The sequence below is a fragment of the Myiozetetes cayanensis genome, unplaced genomic scaffold, assembly GCF_022539395.1.
Source record: "Myiozetetes cayanensis isolate MyiCay16 unplaced genomic scaffold, myiCay2020 scf22, whole genome shotgun sequence".
Lineage (NCBI taxonomy): Eukaryota > Metazoa > Chordata > Aves > Passeriformes > Tyrannidae > Myiozetetes > Myiozetetes cayanensis.
In genome coordinates this window covers 9,659,624-9,676,987 of record NW_026087434.1, presented here as the reverse complement: position 1 = coordinate 9,676,987, position 17,364 = coordinate 9,659,624, and the positions used below count along the sequence as shown (strand labels likewise).

General features: G+C 50.7%; 1 protein-coding gene across 1 annotated transcript; it reads left to right on the top strand.

Moving 5' to 3' along the window:
- The first annotated feature begins 5,236 nt into the window (after positions 1-5,236).
- Positions 5,237-12,595, top strand: TEKT3 (tektin 3). Its single transcript, XM_050318938.1, has 7 exons — positions 5,237-5,812; positions 6,344-6,427; positions 7,935-8,005; positions 8,214-8,357; positions 10,020-10,242; positions 10,756-10,910; positions 12,364-12,595. The coding sequence occupies exons 1-7, from the start codon at positions 5,237-5,239 to the stop codon at positions 12,593-12,595; spliced, it is 1,485 nt and encodes a 494-aa protein (XP_050174895.1).
- Positions 12,596-17,364: the final 4,769 nt, after the last annotated feature.

Here is a 17,364-nt window from a genome sequence, read left to right as displayed (position 1 = left end):
GAAACCAAAAACTTCAAGGGTGGATTTTTAGTAGGTCTGACCTTGCTGAAGGAAGGACTCAGGATGTTTTTGAGGAAGTCTTTTCTCAAAAAAGGGACAAAATGTTACACACAGGGCTCATCTCTCCTGGGTCAGTCACAGGCCCAAGTCTGGGTGAATCTGTTATAGGACGTGGGAGAACTGCACCTTTCCAAGCACCATTTGCCTAATCCTAAAGAATCACCCAGGACAGCTCAGATAACGACCCCTGGAGAGGCCTTTTCCTTCCTACTGATTGTTAAGGACAATTATTGAACTTCAGTGAGGTGACTCCCACTCCTCACGTGTCCCACAGGCCAAACAAAATGCACACGAAGTACACACATAAGGAATTATTCAGGCAGGTGACTGTCACAGCTTTGTGTGAAACATCTGGATTATTGCTCACACCTCTTTCAGGCAGCAGGACACACACACAGCTACACCCACCCCAGAGAAAGGAAAGGTTTCCCAACACCCATTTTTAAACAGTTTTTCAAGGAATAGCTCCTGGGTGAGCCCTGCAGAGATCACCCCACCTCAAACCAGAGCAAGGCAGAGGAGTCAGGTCCTTCCAGGGCACCCTTCTGATGGATGGTACTTTTGGAGCTGTTTAAGGATGCCAAGAAAGTGACTCAAATGAGCTGGAATTAACCACCCATTTGAATTTGGCATTTTCCCTTGTTTATACGTGGAGATTTGCCCTGCAGGGACTCAGCTGTCACCTGCAGAGCATGGAGAGGGGCCTGCCAGCAGATTGGGAGGCTGGATTTTCAAAAAAATGCAACCAGCAGGATGGTGGCACTTCCAGATGCTGCACAGGGCTGTGGAGTTGTCCTGAACAGCTGAGCTTCTCCAACCATGGAAAAAGGACACAAGCTCTTCGAGGGGCTGTTGGAAGAAGAAAGGAGAGCCCCAGGGGATCTCCAAAAACACTTCAGGGTTTTTTTTTAATCTCAGTGAGTTAATGTGACTTGGGGAAATTATTCTGCCATTGAAAAGAGGGCTGGAAAACCTCTCTTACAGGGAAAGGCTGAGAGAAAATTGGGATTGTTCAGCCTGGAGAAGAGAAGGCTGCAGGAAGACCTTAAAGCCCCTTTCAGTACCTAGAGGGGTTCCAAAGAGAGCTGGAGAGGGACTTTGGACCAGAGATGGAGGGACAGGACAAGAGGGAATGGCTTCCCACTAACAGAGAGTAGGGTTAGATGGGATATTAGGAAGAAATTCTTCCCTGTGAGGGTGGGCAGGCCCTGGCACAGGTTGCCCAGAGAAGCTGTGGCTGCCCCTGGATCTCTGCAAGTGTCCAAGGCCAGGTTGGATGGGGCTTGGAGCACCCTGGGCTAGTGGAAGATGTCCCTGCCCATGGTAGGGGGTTGGAATGAGAAGATCTTGAAGGTCCCTTCCAACCCAAACCATTCTGTGATTCTGTGAATTGACAATCGAGCCCTTTCAGGCAGGTGCAGCATTTACAGGAGAGACAGGAGTATTCAACTGTGTGTAAAACTGTGACTGGGCAATGTTATGGGTACAAGCAGCCCCGTGAGGGATGCTATAAAAGATCTGGACCTGAGTATTTGCAGAAGGGCAGCTCAGGATCCAGTGTAATGCTGTATTAATAGACAGCAAGAATGTAGAGCTGTGACAGAAAGACTGACAGCTTTGGGCAGTGGATTCTGTACTGAGGTATCTAAATGTGTCCCTTGAAATTCCAGTTTGGTCAGCCAGGCAAACCTGGGCTGAGGTGCTGGGAATTGGCACCTCTGCCTCACATCAGCCTCACGTGTCCAGCCTGTTTTTTAACTCTGAGCTAAAACAGTCGAGGCTTTAGCACGAGCTGTTCTCACGTGTCCATCAAAACTGGATGTGCCCCCACCAGAACTGGGTGTGGACCTCTTGTAATTGTAGTGATTTTGCAGCTCTTGGAGTTGTAGGCAGAATGAAGGGACCAGGTTTATTTAGTCAAATAAATGGTGGTGGTGTGAACAGCCTGTTTAATTCAGTGTGGTACCCAGAGCACGAGGGATCTGGGACCACGTGCTGTGTGCCCTTGGCAGCTTCTTACTGGAGAGTCACCTTACTTGTGAATTTGGCTGTTTCACCTGTGCCAATTCTCCTCATCTTTGTAGCTTTTAGGCTGTGTGAGGCAAGGTTTAAGCTGGACATTAGGAAAGGTTCTTCCCCCAGAGGCTGGTTGGGCACTGAACAGGCTCCCCAGGGCAGTGGGCACAGCCCCAAGGCTGCCAGAGCTGCAGGAGGGTTTGGACAGCACTCTCAGGCACAGGGTGGCATTGTTGGGGTGTCTGTGCAGGGCCAGGAGTTGGACTGGATGATCTCTTCCAGCTCAGGATGTTCTGTGCTTCTGTGGTGGACCCAAAGCCTCCCCCATCATGATGTTCCTGCTCTCGTGCTTCCCCAGAAGGTCCTGAGTGTCCTTTGCAGAGCACCTGTGGGCCATTTACAATATTAGCCAATTATTCTTGCTTAATTTAGCAAATACTTCAAAACCCATGTGGTGTCCTACCACAATTAGTGGTGTTCCTTGTCTGCAGTGATTCATCTGAACAGAATTAGCCACGGGCAGGGTGTGAGAGCGGAGAGGGAGGCTGGGAGTGAGCAAGGGGCAGAGAGCTGGGCTGGTCTGAGGGTGGGCACGAGTCCTGCACAGGGTCAGAGCTTGGCTTGCTTTAACTGACATTATTTGATCTGGTTTAGCTATAGAAAAAACAACTTAACGTGCTGAATGTTTTATTTCAGTTTGATGAAGCTGATACTCCACCTGGCCAGAGCAAGACGTGTGTTTAAAGTGAAATGAAAATGTGCTGAAGTGTATACATGGAATAGTTTGGGTTGTATTTCATGTCAGCTCTCTGGCAAGAGGCTTTGCTTCCTTGTGGAGGCTGAGAGTGTGTGTGCATGGACAGCAGGAGGGGTGGGCTGGGGGTCACTGCACCCACCAGAGCTGGGAAACACTTTGGTTCAGTCTCAGTCTGCAGCTGCAGTACTGGGAGAATGAGGAGAAACTGAGGCAGCTGGCAGAGGGCACAGTTACCAGCCTGGTAGCTGCTGAGCCCTGAACGTGGCTCACAGCTCAGCCAGGGTGCTAAATGAGGAAAATGAAAATATTCCCCTGGATAAGGAGGGACAAACGAGTCCACCCAGCAGAACTGAATGGTGTTTTTAAAAGCTGCATTAAACCCCCTTGGGGCAAGCAGAGTGTCTGTGCTCACCACCACCATCACTCCCCTGTCTCAGTGCCCGTCCTCAGGCTAAAGCCAGAGAGAACTGGGGAAGGACCCGCTCCCAGAAACATTCCCAGTGTCACTGGGGGACTGGTGTACGACACCCTGGTGCTGGGGAGGCTGTGCTGTGGTGGGGCTCCTGGGGACACCTCTAACCCCCACCCCAGGGAAGCCAGGATGGCCCAGGAGACCCAGAGCTCACACTGGGTTGCTCAGGAGTGGCACTGAGATGCCCAAGGGCTGTACTGAGTTGCCCACTGATGGCACTGAGGGCTGTCCAGGGATGGGGTCCAGCTGCCCAGGGGTGGCACTGGGTTACACAGGGTTCCTAGAATCCTGGAATAGTTTGTGTTAGAAGGGACCTTAAAGCTCATCTAAAGCCACGGGCAGGGACACCTTCCACTCGACCAGGTTGCTCCAAGCCCTGTCCAGCCTGGCCCCCACTGGGTTGCCTGGGGTGGCACTGGGTTGCCCACTGAGGGCACTGAGTTCATAGGACCATGGAATATCCCAGGTTGGAAGAGACCCATAGGGATCAGCGAGTCCAGCTCCTCGCAGGGCTACCTACAACTAAATCAGGTGGCCAAGATCACTATCCATCACCCAACAGCTGCACCTGGTTGCCCAGGGGCTGCACAAAGCTGCCCAGCGACAGCAGGAGGGTGCCCAGGGCAGGATCTAGGGTAGCATGTGAGGGAGTTTACTGGCCCTGTGCTGCCCTGTGGCCACTGCTGTGGCCATCACAGGGAGGTTCAATGGCCAGAACAGGTCACAGAGCCCAGTCACAGGTCACAGAACCCCCTGAGCCACCATAGAACCCGGTCACCCACTGCAGAACCCACTGCCCGTAGCAACAGTGCCCTGTCCCTGTGGTGCCAACACACTGGGGCTGGGGCAGAGCCAGGCAGTGCCACCACCACGTGCAGCACTGCAGCGATGAGGAGCAGCACCCCCACACCCCCACAACCCTGAGCACACCCACGCTCACAGCAAAAGGGGAGAGTGTGCTTCCACTGGGAGGGCAGGACCAGCAAAGCAGGTACTTCTCCTCAGCCCCTAGTATCTCTTTTATCATCTAATTGTACCCAAACTAGGTGGTCAGCAGCTCCTGGTGTGTGCCTGTGTTCAGAGAGGGTAGAAAGTACCACCCTGGCATGGCTTATCCTGAGGGGGATGCAGAGCCATTGAATTCAGCTGGAAATGCATGGAAAAGTAACTCCAGGCCATTCCCAAGGGTTTTTTTCTCTCTTAAATGCTTGTCTGTCAGTGTCTGAAAGGGAAGGATTTCTTTGCAGGGGAACCATCTCCCACTCTCCGAATGCTGTTTCCCAGGTATTAGTTTATAATAATAAAATGGATGATAAATAATAAAATTGATGATAAATAACAACAAATAAGTGGCTTGGAGCTAGGGAATGGCAGTGGCTTTTCCCCAGCAGTGACTGGTTTGTGGTAACCCCCACAAGGTGGGTTTTATTGGACCTGAGCACAGACATCTCATCCTCGGTCCTGCCAAACTGGCTCAGAGGGTTGTGCTTGTGAAAGCTTTTTTGGCTAAATTTAAGGGCATTACGGGAAGAACGTGTCCCTGTCACATAAGAACTTCTCTAGATTGACAGGGAAAATGAAGGAATAATAAGCAGTAGGGAATAAAGACTAAAGGATTAAGGAAAATGAAGGTATAAGATCTGCCATCCTCCTTGGCAGCCACGATTTGTTTCTCTCCTCGTTTCAAGACCTGACTCTAGATACCACCAGCAAAGCCAAACCCCTGTCCATCCAGACACTTGGGCTGCTGTCAGGAGGGATTTGTTTTTGAGAGATTTAGGTCTGTACAGGCACCTTGTGGGTTCCTTGGGCATCACTGGCTGTGTCACAAGTTGTTGCTGTGAGAGGTGGGACACGGGCAGGAACTGACTGAGCGAGGTTTTCCTCTGCCTCCTTTGTGCAGGACACGCACCTGACAGCAGCATTCCACAATGGAGCTCTACGGCTACCCCTTAAAGGCAAAGTTTACCTACCCCAAACCACCACCCACCAAGATCCTGCCTGCCACCAGCACCGTGGCCGCCAGCTACAAGAACCGGATTCCTTACCAGCCGGAGAGCATCAGCCTCCCCTGGATGCCCAACGCCTACTACAAAGCCGCTGCCCTCAACCCAACCCTGGCCCCCCTCTCCGAAAGCTTCCCGGGGTTACCCCCCACCAAGATAATTCCCTTCATTTCCGAGAGGCCCAACGGCGTCTTCACCCGGCACACCCTCGACGACTGGCACAGGTCCAACATGACCAACTACAAGGAGTCGGAGACCACGCGGCACAACGCGGAGCGGCTGCGGGCCGACCTCAACCGCGCCATCAAGGACGTGTACCTGCAGGCCAAGAGGACCCAGGGAGAGAGCACCAAGAACCTGGGGGAACGGGTCAACGACATAGAGTACTGGAAGTCGGAGCTCTGCCTCGAGCTGGATGCCATGATCAGGGAGACCAACTCCCTGGCAGACATGCAGAAGCGGCTGGAGAGAGCGCTGGCCGACACCGAGGGCCCCTTCCAGGTAAGGACCCTGCCCCCGTGGCCTCCTGCCAAACCATCTGCAGCCATTCAAACGTCTAATAAAGTTTCATTACGGCTCTGTAACATCTAGAAAGTTTTTATTAGGAGCCCATTAGTTCTGTTAGGAATAAACAAATCCCCTGCCGTCTGCCACGTGTTCCCCGCTCCAGCGCACGCTGAGCACATCAGGACAGGGATTGTTTAACCAAACATTTTTATCTCCAAAATCCTGGTTTGGGAGATAAAAGCCCGTGTCTTACCACGAGGCTCTGGTGAGGTCAGCATGGAGCCTGACACAGGTCCCTGCATTCAGCTGTGGTGGCACCAGGGACACGTGGGCTCCCTCACATCCATTTAACGCTGATGTTGCACTCGGCTGCTCGTTGTCAGCTAAACCAGGGTGGTTTTTCCCATGCTGTCGTCTCTGTGCCCACCTGTAACGTCTTTTCTTACATTCCTTGACACGGGCACCACCCCTGTGGGGAACCCTGCCCCTGCAGCCAGCGCTGATGGCACGGCATGTCCCCAACAGGTCGCTCACAAGTGCTTGCTTAACCGGGAGAAGAGGATGGGCATCGACCTAGTCCATGACGACGTGGAGAAACAGCTCATCACAGTAAGTTCTGGCAGCACAGGTCATGTGTTAGAGTTATTTTTACCTAAACTACCCTAAACAGGTTTCACAGCCCTGTTCCCTCCCTGGCTCCTTTGTGCTGGTGAGGTGCTAAACTCTTCAACCCCCCCCCAAACCTGCTGAGACAGAGACAAGAGAGGGAGGAGTAGCTGAAAACCAGCTGTGTTTGTGTGGCATATTGGGGTCCTCTGTCCTTCTCCATGGAGTTTGTGAGGCAGCCCTGCCTCTCCAAGCCCTGCCAGCACAGGAGCAGTGCCTATCTTTATGATATATCTCTACATCTCTAGAACATTATCTATAGAACATTATCTGTAGAACATTATCTATATTGCACACAGATGCACACACAGATATGCAGAAGGCAGCGGGTGCCCAGCAGCCTGTCTGGTTTTCCCAACTATATTAGCTGGTCTAATAAAAGATTTTACACCTCCCCCCATCCTTGCTTTGCTCAGAGCAGTGTGGCTGCAGTAGGGCTGTTGCTCTGTGTGCTCAGGCAATGGATTTGATAGAAATTGTAAAAACATGCACTCCTGCCTGCCTTTATATAGTCTGCTTTAAACTAGGAATAAAATCCAACACAATGAAAGCTGGCACAGCAGAGGGGATCCTAATGCAGGGAACAGCAAAACAGAATCACTGCAAAGGCATCATGAAGCTGGGAAGGAAATTGCAGCCCCTGGGACTGTGATGCCACAGCTCTGTTGAAAGATTTTTCCTTATGAATCAGTCCCTAAAACATTAAAACCTTAGTTTAAAAGTCATGAGCTTTTAGGAAAGTTATCAGAGCTGGTACCTCCATAAAGGCATTTTGGTTTTTAAGTGCTGGGACATATTTAGGCTCTGCTTTCAGCTGGCTCCTGCAGACAGGAGGGCTTAAAAATTCCTGAGTTTGGAGCACTGATCACCTGCCTCTGGAAGCTGGGGCTTCAGAGGTGCAATAGGTTTGTGCTGGAGTCAAGTGAGCTGAGAGCAGCACGAGCCTTCCCCTGGTAGGGCTGAGTGTTTCTTAGAAAGGACTGGGGATTTGCACCAAATTCCATCTCCTTTTGTCCCCTGTGGATGGGATCTCTTGTGGGGAGGAAGATATGTTGGGATTGGGGATGGGGATGGGGATGTGCAACACTGCTGATCCAGGGAACCACTGTGCCTGTTCACATCAGGTCAGGATCAGGACTCATCCCCTGTAGTGGATCTAACCAGCCCTTCATGTGCATATCAAGACGAAAAAACACTTAGGAGCCCACCCTGAAGTGATTTCAGAGGCCGTGGCAGTGGGCACAGCCCCCTCCTGTCCCCTCCCATCACTGGGTCCGGGCTCAGCTGCACAAACACGTGCACTGGGGCTGGGGGCCCTTTCTGCACCCCCTCGTTGCTCTGGGGGAGAGGCAGGCAGGGAAGTTCTCACGGAGTGCAAGGCTGGAGAGGCTCGAGGGGATGTGTGTCCAGGCCATGGATACTGATGGAGCTGTGCTTTACCTTTGCCCAGGAAATCAAGATCATCAGGTCCGTCCGGGAGAGGCTCCAGCAGTGCCTGAACACAGTGAATAACCAGCTCATGTAAGGAGGGGCTCGTCATGTTGTGCAGCACTTTAATGGGAAACCCCCAGCAGGGCCCTGCTCCACCCACCCCCTGCAGGTGTAAAAGCCGTGCAGGCTCCATGGGAAGTGGGAGGGATGCACACAGCTGTCCCAGTGGGAGCTGGGATGGGCAGGACACCCTTCCACCCCTACACCCCCACCGAGACCTGCTGTCTGTGTGCTGCAGGTGCAACAAGGAGGCCCGGCAAGAGCTGGAGAAGGACCTGGCAGACAAGCAGATGGGCCATCACATCGACAACAAGTGCTACCAGCTGAAGAACACCTCCAGGGGCATCCACTACTACAAAGGGGTGGAGCGGATCGATGCCACGTGAGCGCGGGCTGGGTGGCACTGGGGGGTCCCTGGGAGGCACAGTGCCTCTCCCTGGCACATCCATCCCAAAATCACCTCCAAGGGGTCGTTCCTCTCCGCTCACCATGAAAGGAGAACAACCCTCTGCTGAACACCCAGCAGGGGAAAGCGGGCCCAGCCTAATTAAACATTATATGAGGGTACAGAGATCAGCCTGCAAATGAGTTCAGCCCAGCACCTCTGCGCAGCCCGTTAAGTTTATGCATGTTTTCAGAGATGTGTCACTGCTTGCCTGAGTGCTCTTCCCTGATGTAAAGTCTGGGGGGTTCACCCCTGCGTGCAGAGGGCCTGGCAGCAAGCTGGAATGACACACAAGATGAAGAAATAGAGAGTGTTGTCCTGGGACAGGGTTCAGCTGCTTTTGGGTGCCAGGAATTCAGCTTTGGCTCTGCAGTAAATGAACTAAGCACTTGCAGAGATATGCCTTAAGTGGCAAAGGGCTGAGGGAATAAATCTGCTGCTCACGCAGACACACACAGTTTATGGAGAGGCACAGATTGATTCAATTTTTCTAATAGTTTGAATAATTATTCACAGTAGAGCTCAGATGTATTTAGGCAGGCAAATGAATTGCAAGGGATTGATGCTAAAATTCAGAGGGGGGTGAAATGTGCTGAGAATCAGCAGGTTTTAAATGGAGCTTATGTGGCATTTAAGTCTTTTGTTGACCTTGTTCTGGACTATTGCATAGGCAGGAACTTCATCCCAAACACACAGACAGGGAATGGAGTGGGATCTAATGCTTGTTCAGTTTAGTGTGAAACTGAGATGGGCTGTGAGCAAAATGAATTGACTTCGATCTGTGTGTTGTCATGGAGCTGGGAATCCCTTGGCACTCAGTGCCTCAAGCGTGGAAATAGGAGATCTGATTGGAATCCCTACTCTTTCTGGGAGAATCTTTCATTTGTCTGAGCTTTCATGAGTTGTCTGCATGAACAGATCATCATTTCATGAATAGCATTGAACAAATCGGGTCCAGATGTTTCACTTTCATGCAATTTAATTAAGAGCATAGATTTAATCTACATTTCATCGTCACTGCACACTGACAAGATCCATCACAGAATCACAGAATGTGCTGAGTTGGAAGGGACCCACAAGGATCATCCAGTCCAACCTGCAGCCCTGCACAGCCCCATCCCCAAGAGTCACCCCCTGTGCCCCAGAGGATCATCCAAACCCTCCTGCAGCTCTGGCAGCCTTGGGGCTGTGCCCACTGCCCTGGGGAGCCTGTTCAGTGCCCAACCAGCCTGTGGGGGAAGAACCTTTTGCTGAGATCCACCCTGAGCCTGCCCTGACACAGCTCCAGCCATTCCCTGGGGGCTGTCCCTGGTCCCCCCAGAGCAGAGCTCAGTCCTGCCCCTCCTCTGCCCCTGCCCAGGCAGTTGGAACTGCAGGGAGGTCTCCCCTCAGTCTCCTCCAGCTGAACACCCCAAGTGCCCTCAGTGTCCTCACATGGCTTCAAATCCAGGCCCTTCCCCATCCTCGTGCCCTTCTTTGGACGCTCCATTAGAGCTTAATATCCTACACTGTGGTACCCAAAGCAGCATTGCAGGTGAGGGACACGACCACCCTCAGCAGCAGGGGCTGATCCAGGGCGTCTCCTTTCCCCCCACTCAGGATCTCAGTGCCGGAGACGTGGGCCAGGTTCACGGACAACAACATCTTCCGCTCCCAGAGCCAGCGGGCGACCTCGGCCAAGCTGCGGGCGAGCACGGAGAGCATCCTCATGGGCACGGCCGACGAGATGTGGCGCCAGTTCAGCAAGGTCAACGACGCCTTCACCAGCCGCATCACCGAGACCGCCAACGCCAAGAGCAAGATCCAGACCCACCTGGCCAAGGTAGCCTGGACCCCTTCCCACTTCAGCTTCGTCCCCAGGGGTGGTTGTCTCCGTGTCCTTGCTCTGCCAAGCAGAGGAAGGGGAGGTCGGTGATGGGCACCTGGCTCAGAGCAGGGGATCTCATGGGAAGCTTCCTGAGAAGTGCTCGAGGCTGTGCTGGTTGAGACTGGGCTTGCTGATGCCACATCTTTAAATGAGGAGCCGTTAAAAACTTTCCCTCTGTTAGGGATGATCAGTTTTTGCAAGCAGGAATTTTGGGAAGCTGGTAATTCAATAGATCCATCACTGCTTCTAAACCTCCTCTGATGTGACAGCAACAGCAAAGAGAGGCTTTTCCCTGAAAACTCTGCTGGATCTGTGCCTGGATGTGTGGCACAGTGACAGTGATCTGAGCCCAGGGTCTGCTTACTGAGCTTGGTTTTTTCCCTGCACACAGGCAGGAGAAAAGGGAAATGATGTGATCACTTGAGCAGATGTTTTTTAATTAATACACGTGTTTGTGTTCCGCGCCAGACACGACAGGAAATCTTCCAGCTCGAGACGAAGATCCAAGTCATCCAAAAAACCATAAAGGACAAAGAGATTCAGCTAAAAGTGGCTCAGACCCGGCTGGATGAGCGCACGAGGAGACCAAATGTGGAGCTGTGCCGGGACACTGCCCAGATCCGGTGAGGCAGGAGGGCAGGGCTGGCAGGGTCCCTGAGGAGTCACTGGGGGTGACAAAAATCCTCTTTTTTTATCCTTTTCCTAAATAATCCTTCCCTGAGTGCCCTGGTAGAATCCAAAGCAATGAGTGGTTGTCCCAGCCTGGGGGTGCTGGGCCAGCTCTGCCCACATGACTGAGGTTGTACAGCGTGGCCAGGCACAACCTGATGCCACCCCACAAGGGACTGGATTTTTCCCACTTGGATAAAACTCAGCTTCTCTCCTGCCTCGCCCAGGTGGCTGGATGTGCTCAGTTTTGTGGGATTAGCCCTTTATTCTTTGTACTGTAGCCCTCCAGTATATGAAGGGGGCTTACAGAAAGGAGGGAGAGGGAATTTTTATATGGGTAGGTAGTGACAGGACAAGGGGGAATGGCTTTCCACTGCCAGAGGGCAGGGTTAGATGGTATATTGGGAACAAATTGTTCCCCTATGAGGAGGGGGAGACCCTGGCACAGGTTGCTCAGAGAAGCTGTGGCTGCCCCATCCCTGGAAGTGTCCAAGGCCAGGCTGGATGGGGCTTGGAGCAACCTGGGCTAGTGGAAGGTGTTCCTGCCTGTGGAAGGAGAGTGGAACTGGATGATTTTTAAGGTCCCTTCCAACCCAAACAAGTCTGGGATTCTATAATTCTTTGATTCTACTTTCCAACAGGCTCATGTTGAGAGCACTTAGCTCCTTCCTTTTGGGTAACTCCAAGGAAGGGTTCACCACATGGAGAATCAGTAAGGGCTGTTCTCCCTTACTGGTTCTGGGGACACTGCTCTCAGTGCCCCCTGTGAGGCACCCAAAGCTCACATCTCCTCCTGGAAGCCCTCTGAGCGTAATTCCCTTTTAACAGTGATTTAAACCCAGCCCCAGAGCTGGTTCAGCATCTCACATGCTGTTGTTTTTTCCATCCTGCACTTGTTTCACATTCACTTTTAGCCTCTCCCAGCCGCCCTGCTCTGCTGTGTGAGCCTGTGTGGGTGTAGGGAGGGCCCCTGCATGGGGAAGTGCAGGAGGGTGAACCAACAGACCCTCAAACCCAAGCAGAGATGGGAAACCACAGCTGCTCGCCCCTCTTCTCAGTGGGATGGCTGCACACACCCAAAGGCTGACCCTGAGATCAGCTCCATTGTTTGGACATGGTGCTGATAACACCAAGAGCTGGACTCGCTGATCCTTGTGGGTCCCTTCCAACTCAGAAAATCTTTGGAGTTTGAAAGCTGAGGAAGTTTGAAGCCTCAGAGCAAACTTACCCCTTCCTCTCCGTGGAGGAGCTCTTCCCTCAGCATTGTGTCTGACAGGAATGGGGGGTCCACATTGGTCTGAGCCTGCTGAGGGGGGAAATCCTGTGCCCCAAGGGCCCATCAGCAGCGCTCTGCTGCAAACCACCCCCGTGACGGGACTGCTAACGAGGGTTCTTGCTGTTTTCCAGCCTTGTCCAAGAGGTCAATGAAATCAATGAGACGCTCAGGAACCTTCACCAGTGCCTCAGAGCCTCTGAGGACATGCTGCAGATGCTGGTCCGCTCCAAGGCTGTCTTGGAGCACGACCTGGTCGTCAAAAACAACTCGCTCTTCATCGACCAGGAGAGGTGCATGGGGATGCGCAAGACCTATCCCAGCACCGTGCAGATCCTGGGATATGTCTCAGCAGGGCTCACCTGAACACACAGAGTGTCTGTGGTGGGACATATTCCCGGTTTTGTTAAGGCTCTTTGCAAATAGATTGTTACGATTTCACGGACGCGTTCAGAGTTTCATTTCCTCGTGTGAACCCTGGGTAGAAGTCGAATGATTGGTTTCTTTGGTGTGTGGTTTATACCAGGGACATTTTTTTTTTCCCCCTTTAGTTTTTTCTCTTTCACTCTGTGCCAGAAAGGAGCTGAAAATATCCTGTATGACACTAAGAGTAAATCCACCCACAGGGATCCACTCCTACCCTTCCAGTCTGCGATTTTAGGAGAAGAACTGCCATGTCTTCCTCTTTTTGAGTGTGTGTGATGTGGAAAAGAGCACAAGGGGAAGTAAAGCTGCTTGACAGAATAATTAGCTGCTGACATCCATGATGTATTTTTAATAGTACAGCCGAAGAAACACAAACTGTCCCGGAAGGAGCTGCAGTATGTGCTGTCCCTAAACAGAAAAATCAGCAGTTTAAGCTGATTTCTAATGATAATTGTCTTGCTTTGTAAAAATTTTAAAATGCCATCACAAATGAGGAAGAACATTTGACTAATTAATTGTTGAGAATGTTGTGAATTTAATTTTGGGTTCCTAATTCAACCTCTTGGTGTTGTAGTTTGTTGGTGGAAGCAACACTTTGAAGATGTAGAGATGAATCAGTGTTTAAGTCAAACCCCCCAGCTGACACACAACCTGCTCTCTTGCTGTGAATCAGACTGATTTGATCAAGCATTGGAATTTTCAGAGAGATAAGTCTTCAATCAGTGTGAAAGTCATTTTGCAAATTGTCTCCTTAGACTCAGGTGTCACTTAGACCCTCTGGAGTCTTTCAACCTGAGCAGTTGAGCTCAACCTGTAGGCACCAAGAATCCCAAAGGAGCAGAAGCTCAAATCCCTTCCCCTCCCTCGGGAATCCAGGGCAGGGACCTCCCAGCCCAGTGTGGGGGCTCCCAGGAGCTGAGAACATCTTTCCTTGTCTCACATCCCCAAGTGACTCCTCCTCATCTGACAGACCCCCCTGCCACCCCTGCTCTCCTCCAGGGCAGCTCCTGAGAGCTGTACCCAGGTCCTGGCCAGCCTCAGTGTCTCGGCAGGATCTCCCTTCCCAGCAGCTCTAAACAGGAAGCAATTGTCTCTCTAACATTTTTTGTTTTTTTTTTTTTTTTTACTAGCACTTTTGTCTCAAGGAGACTAAAAATAGATTTCCTCTACTTTGTGTGTATCTTGGAGCTGGAGACTGTCGGAGGGAGCAGCCACCCTTTCTAAAGGAAAGATCCAAATGTAAGCAGGAAAAACTGCCCAGTTGATCACACCTTCCCTTTTTCCACTGATCTGCCTCCCCAAAATAAACTGATGGCAGACTGAACTCACAGGCACCTCTAGTTTTTTTAGCATCCTCCCCAGCTCTGTGCTGTTACTCTCCTTGTATTCCTTTCCTGAAGCCTTTCCCAACCTCTGGTGATTTTGGCTGCTCCCCTGGTCTGAAGCTCCAGACAGCTGGTTTGTAGGCTGCGCTGCCTGTTTTTCGGGCAGTGGGCCCTGTGAGTTTGTGCCCAGCTGAGTGTGGGGCAGCAGAGGCACCCACAGCCCCTTCCTGAAAGGCTCCAGCTCCAGAGTTACCGGAGACCAGTCCTGGCACCAGCGACAGCTTCGCCTTCATTTCACTTCATTTCACTTCCACCTTCCTTTCTGAGTCACGTAAAAAATATCTGAGCAAGGGCACACCAGTATCAGTCAGCACCCAAAGCCTCCTCTTTCCTCCAGTGCTGCTTTCAGAGCTCCCCAAATACTCACCTTTCCCACTGGCCCGACTCCTTTAAGGCTTTCTCCTAACTGGCAGTATTTATGTGGTGTCACAATTCCCCAACTCTTAATTTTCCCTTGCTGTCCTGCCCTCCCGATGCTCCTTCTCACAACATTGCCAGAGCATTTCTTTCCTCTGTTTCAGCCACGACCAGAGGAATTTCAGTTGCAGCTTCTCTAATTTCTTTCACAAATACTTTCCACTTTCCTGCAGCAGATTTCCCAGACGTTAGAGAATTCCCAGGTCCCTCTGGGGTTTCCTTCCCTCCACGCCAGTTTTCCATAAGTTGACAGTACTGATGTTACTTCTGGCAGCTGATACTCCCAGATCTCCCCCAAACCCTTTGATCACTGAATCCTACGTGTGCTTCCATGTGAGTCTTTTTTTTTTTTTTTTTCCCATGCCTGGAGCCAGCCCTGCCACAAAACTCCTGTAAAAATGCCTCTCCAGGGAGGGGGTTTGGGGGAAATTCCAACAGACACGTGGCTCATGGCTGGGGCTCCTGCCCACGGATGGATTTGTCTCCCATGACAGAGCTGCTGCTGAGTGAAGCTGCTCAGCCCAACCCCTCAGGGCTGGGTTTGGGGTTCAAACAGCCTCTATTTTTGATGTATTCCAGGAGCGTGAAACAACACTGTGCTGACGTGTGAGATGCCTCTGCTGCTGTACCATTATATGATTTGCTTTCGTAGATCATTTCTAAATCACATCCCTGGCCACCCCATCCACCTTTCTGCACTGATGTGATGTCTCCTTTCTCCAGTCTGAAGAACAACATGTTTGCTTTTATTGCTATTTATTGCTGCTTTATTGCTGGCTTTATCAGCCAAGTTGCTGAGAAAGTTAGTTTGTGGAAATTCCTTTGCATCTTACAGCCATATTCCCACCCTTCTGCATCATTCCTTTTGAATCATTCCTGAAGAGCTGTGTTTGTAAATAGACTGCTTACTGACTGGAGGAAAGACAATAAAATAATAAAACTGTTGATTCATGTCAGTCCAGGATCCAGGTGAACACTCCAGGCAGGTCTATCAAAAAGCTTTTCAGAAAGAAGGTTTTGTTGTCTAAGAAAATAAAAATCCTTGAATTCCTGGAAGAGTCTGATATGAATTTGGGTGAAATCAAACCTTGCCAACCCCCCTGTTAACACTATATTGCATAACTAGTGGAGATTATTATGCTTGAGGGAGACAGAATTCCCCAAAGAGCATCAGCAGTCAGGAAAAAAAAAAAAAAACCAAAAAACAACAAAACCAACTCATTGCTATTATGGAAAAAAGGGGAGAAAACTTTGGCAAAAGACTAAAGGAAAATTTGGGCAGTGGAGGATCACAGAAATGACTGTGCTGGCTCAGAGCAGAGTCCAGCAAGCGCCTGATGCAGCCTCTGCCAGAGCCAACAGGAGATGCTGAGATAAAAGCACAGAAGGCAGCAAGCACTCTGTGATATTTTCCCAGTCTACTTTCCCAGCTCCCAGCAATTAGCATCTCCAGGACTTCCTGAGCTGCCAGGGCCGTCCTTGGGTTTGATATCCCCCGATGGATTTGTTTCACATGCTCTCGTTGCTGTTGTTCTCCGAGCCCGTGCGGAGCCGCAGTGTCCGCTGTGATCCCCCCGCAGGAGCTGCGGGCACGGAGCATCCTCCCCCTCGGGGCAGCACTGACCGCTCCGGGGACCCTGGAGGAGACTCCAAAAGGGGCCGGACCTGGGACTGCTGGAGCCAAGAGTGTAAAAATCAATAGTTTGGGCAAAATGTGGCTCAAAGCTGGTTTAGACCCGTGTCCTCGGCAGGTTCAGCCTCACAGCAGGCTGGGTACTGTTATCTGCTCTCAGAGGATGAGCATGAACCACCAGTTCTGAAAGGATCTGAGTGTGTTCAGTCATGTCCAAGCTGGGAAGCTTGCTTGGCTTTTTGTGGGCTTTGGGGTCAGTGGGCAAATTTTGGTTTCACTGAAGTCAGTGTGATTTTCTCCAGTGATTTCAGCCTGGCTCTATCAGTGCTGACAACTGGCTTGGAGTGGAAAGGAAAAAGTTGGGTAAAGTTGTTTTTGGGGCATGAATGCAGACAGGACTAAAATGTTTTATAAATTCTTCTTGGTTTGTTGAAAAACAAAAAGTCAGGAAAAGTAAGTCAATTCCTCCAAGAGGTATTAGACCTGTTGTTACAGACATTTGCTGAATGTAAAATCTCCCCTTCTATTTTTTTCTGCTTGAAATGGGTTTTCCAGTAGCCATTCCACCAGTGAATATGTGTTTATTTTTATATATATATATATATATTTGTGTGTGTGCATATGTGTTGTTTGGGGGTGCACTCTAGATTCTCTACAAAATGTCAGTCAAACCATACCTTGCTCTGCTCCTTTTCCCAGTTGCCCAGTTGTTTGAAAACAGGGTTTTCCCCTCCTTGTTCCATTCCCAGCCCCACATGAGCTATGGGATCACTGATGGCAGGGCAGATTTCTGCCCCTTCCCTTTGCATTCCCAATCCTCTGTTGCTAATCACCGGGATAGGAAACAGGAAGCAAGTCCCTAAAATTGTGATGACAGAGCAAAATTTTGGGGTTAAACAAGTTCATCCACATGAAGACATACAGAGGAGATCTTGTCTTTTTATGTAGTTTGAAAATGGTTGGTTTAGGAGTGGTTTCATTCACCTGGTCCAGGGTAGGGGATGATGTTCTGGTTGAGGTGATGCCAAGACACATTTAAATGAGGTTTAGGTCCTTTTCAGTCCATCACTGCCATGTCAGATTAGCATCTGAGCCCCTTAAAGTGTTATAAACCCCACTTTCTCTCCCCAATTCTCGTTATTTTATTCCAGAATTCCAAGCTGAAGCGTTGCATTTTGAGCGATCCCGAGGAATAGATTCAAAGCGAGAAATCCACATTTTTTACCCAGTGTTTATACAACCCGTCGATCTTCAGAGTGTTCCCAGCACAGCCT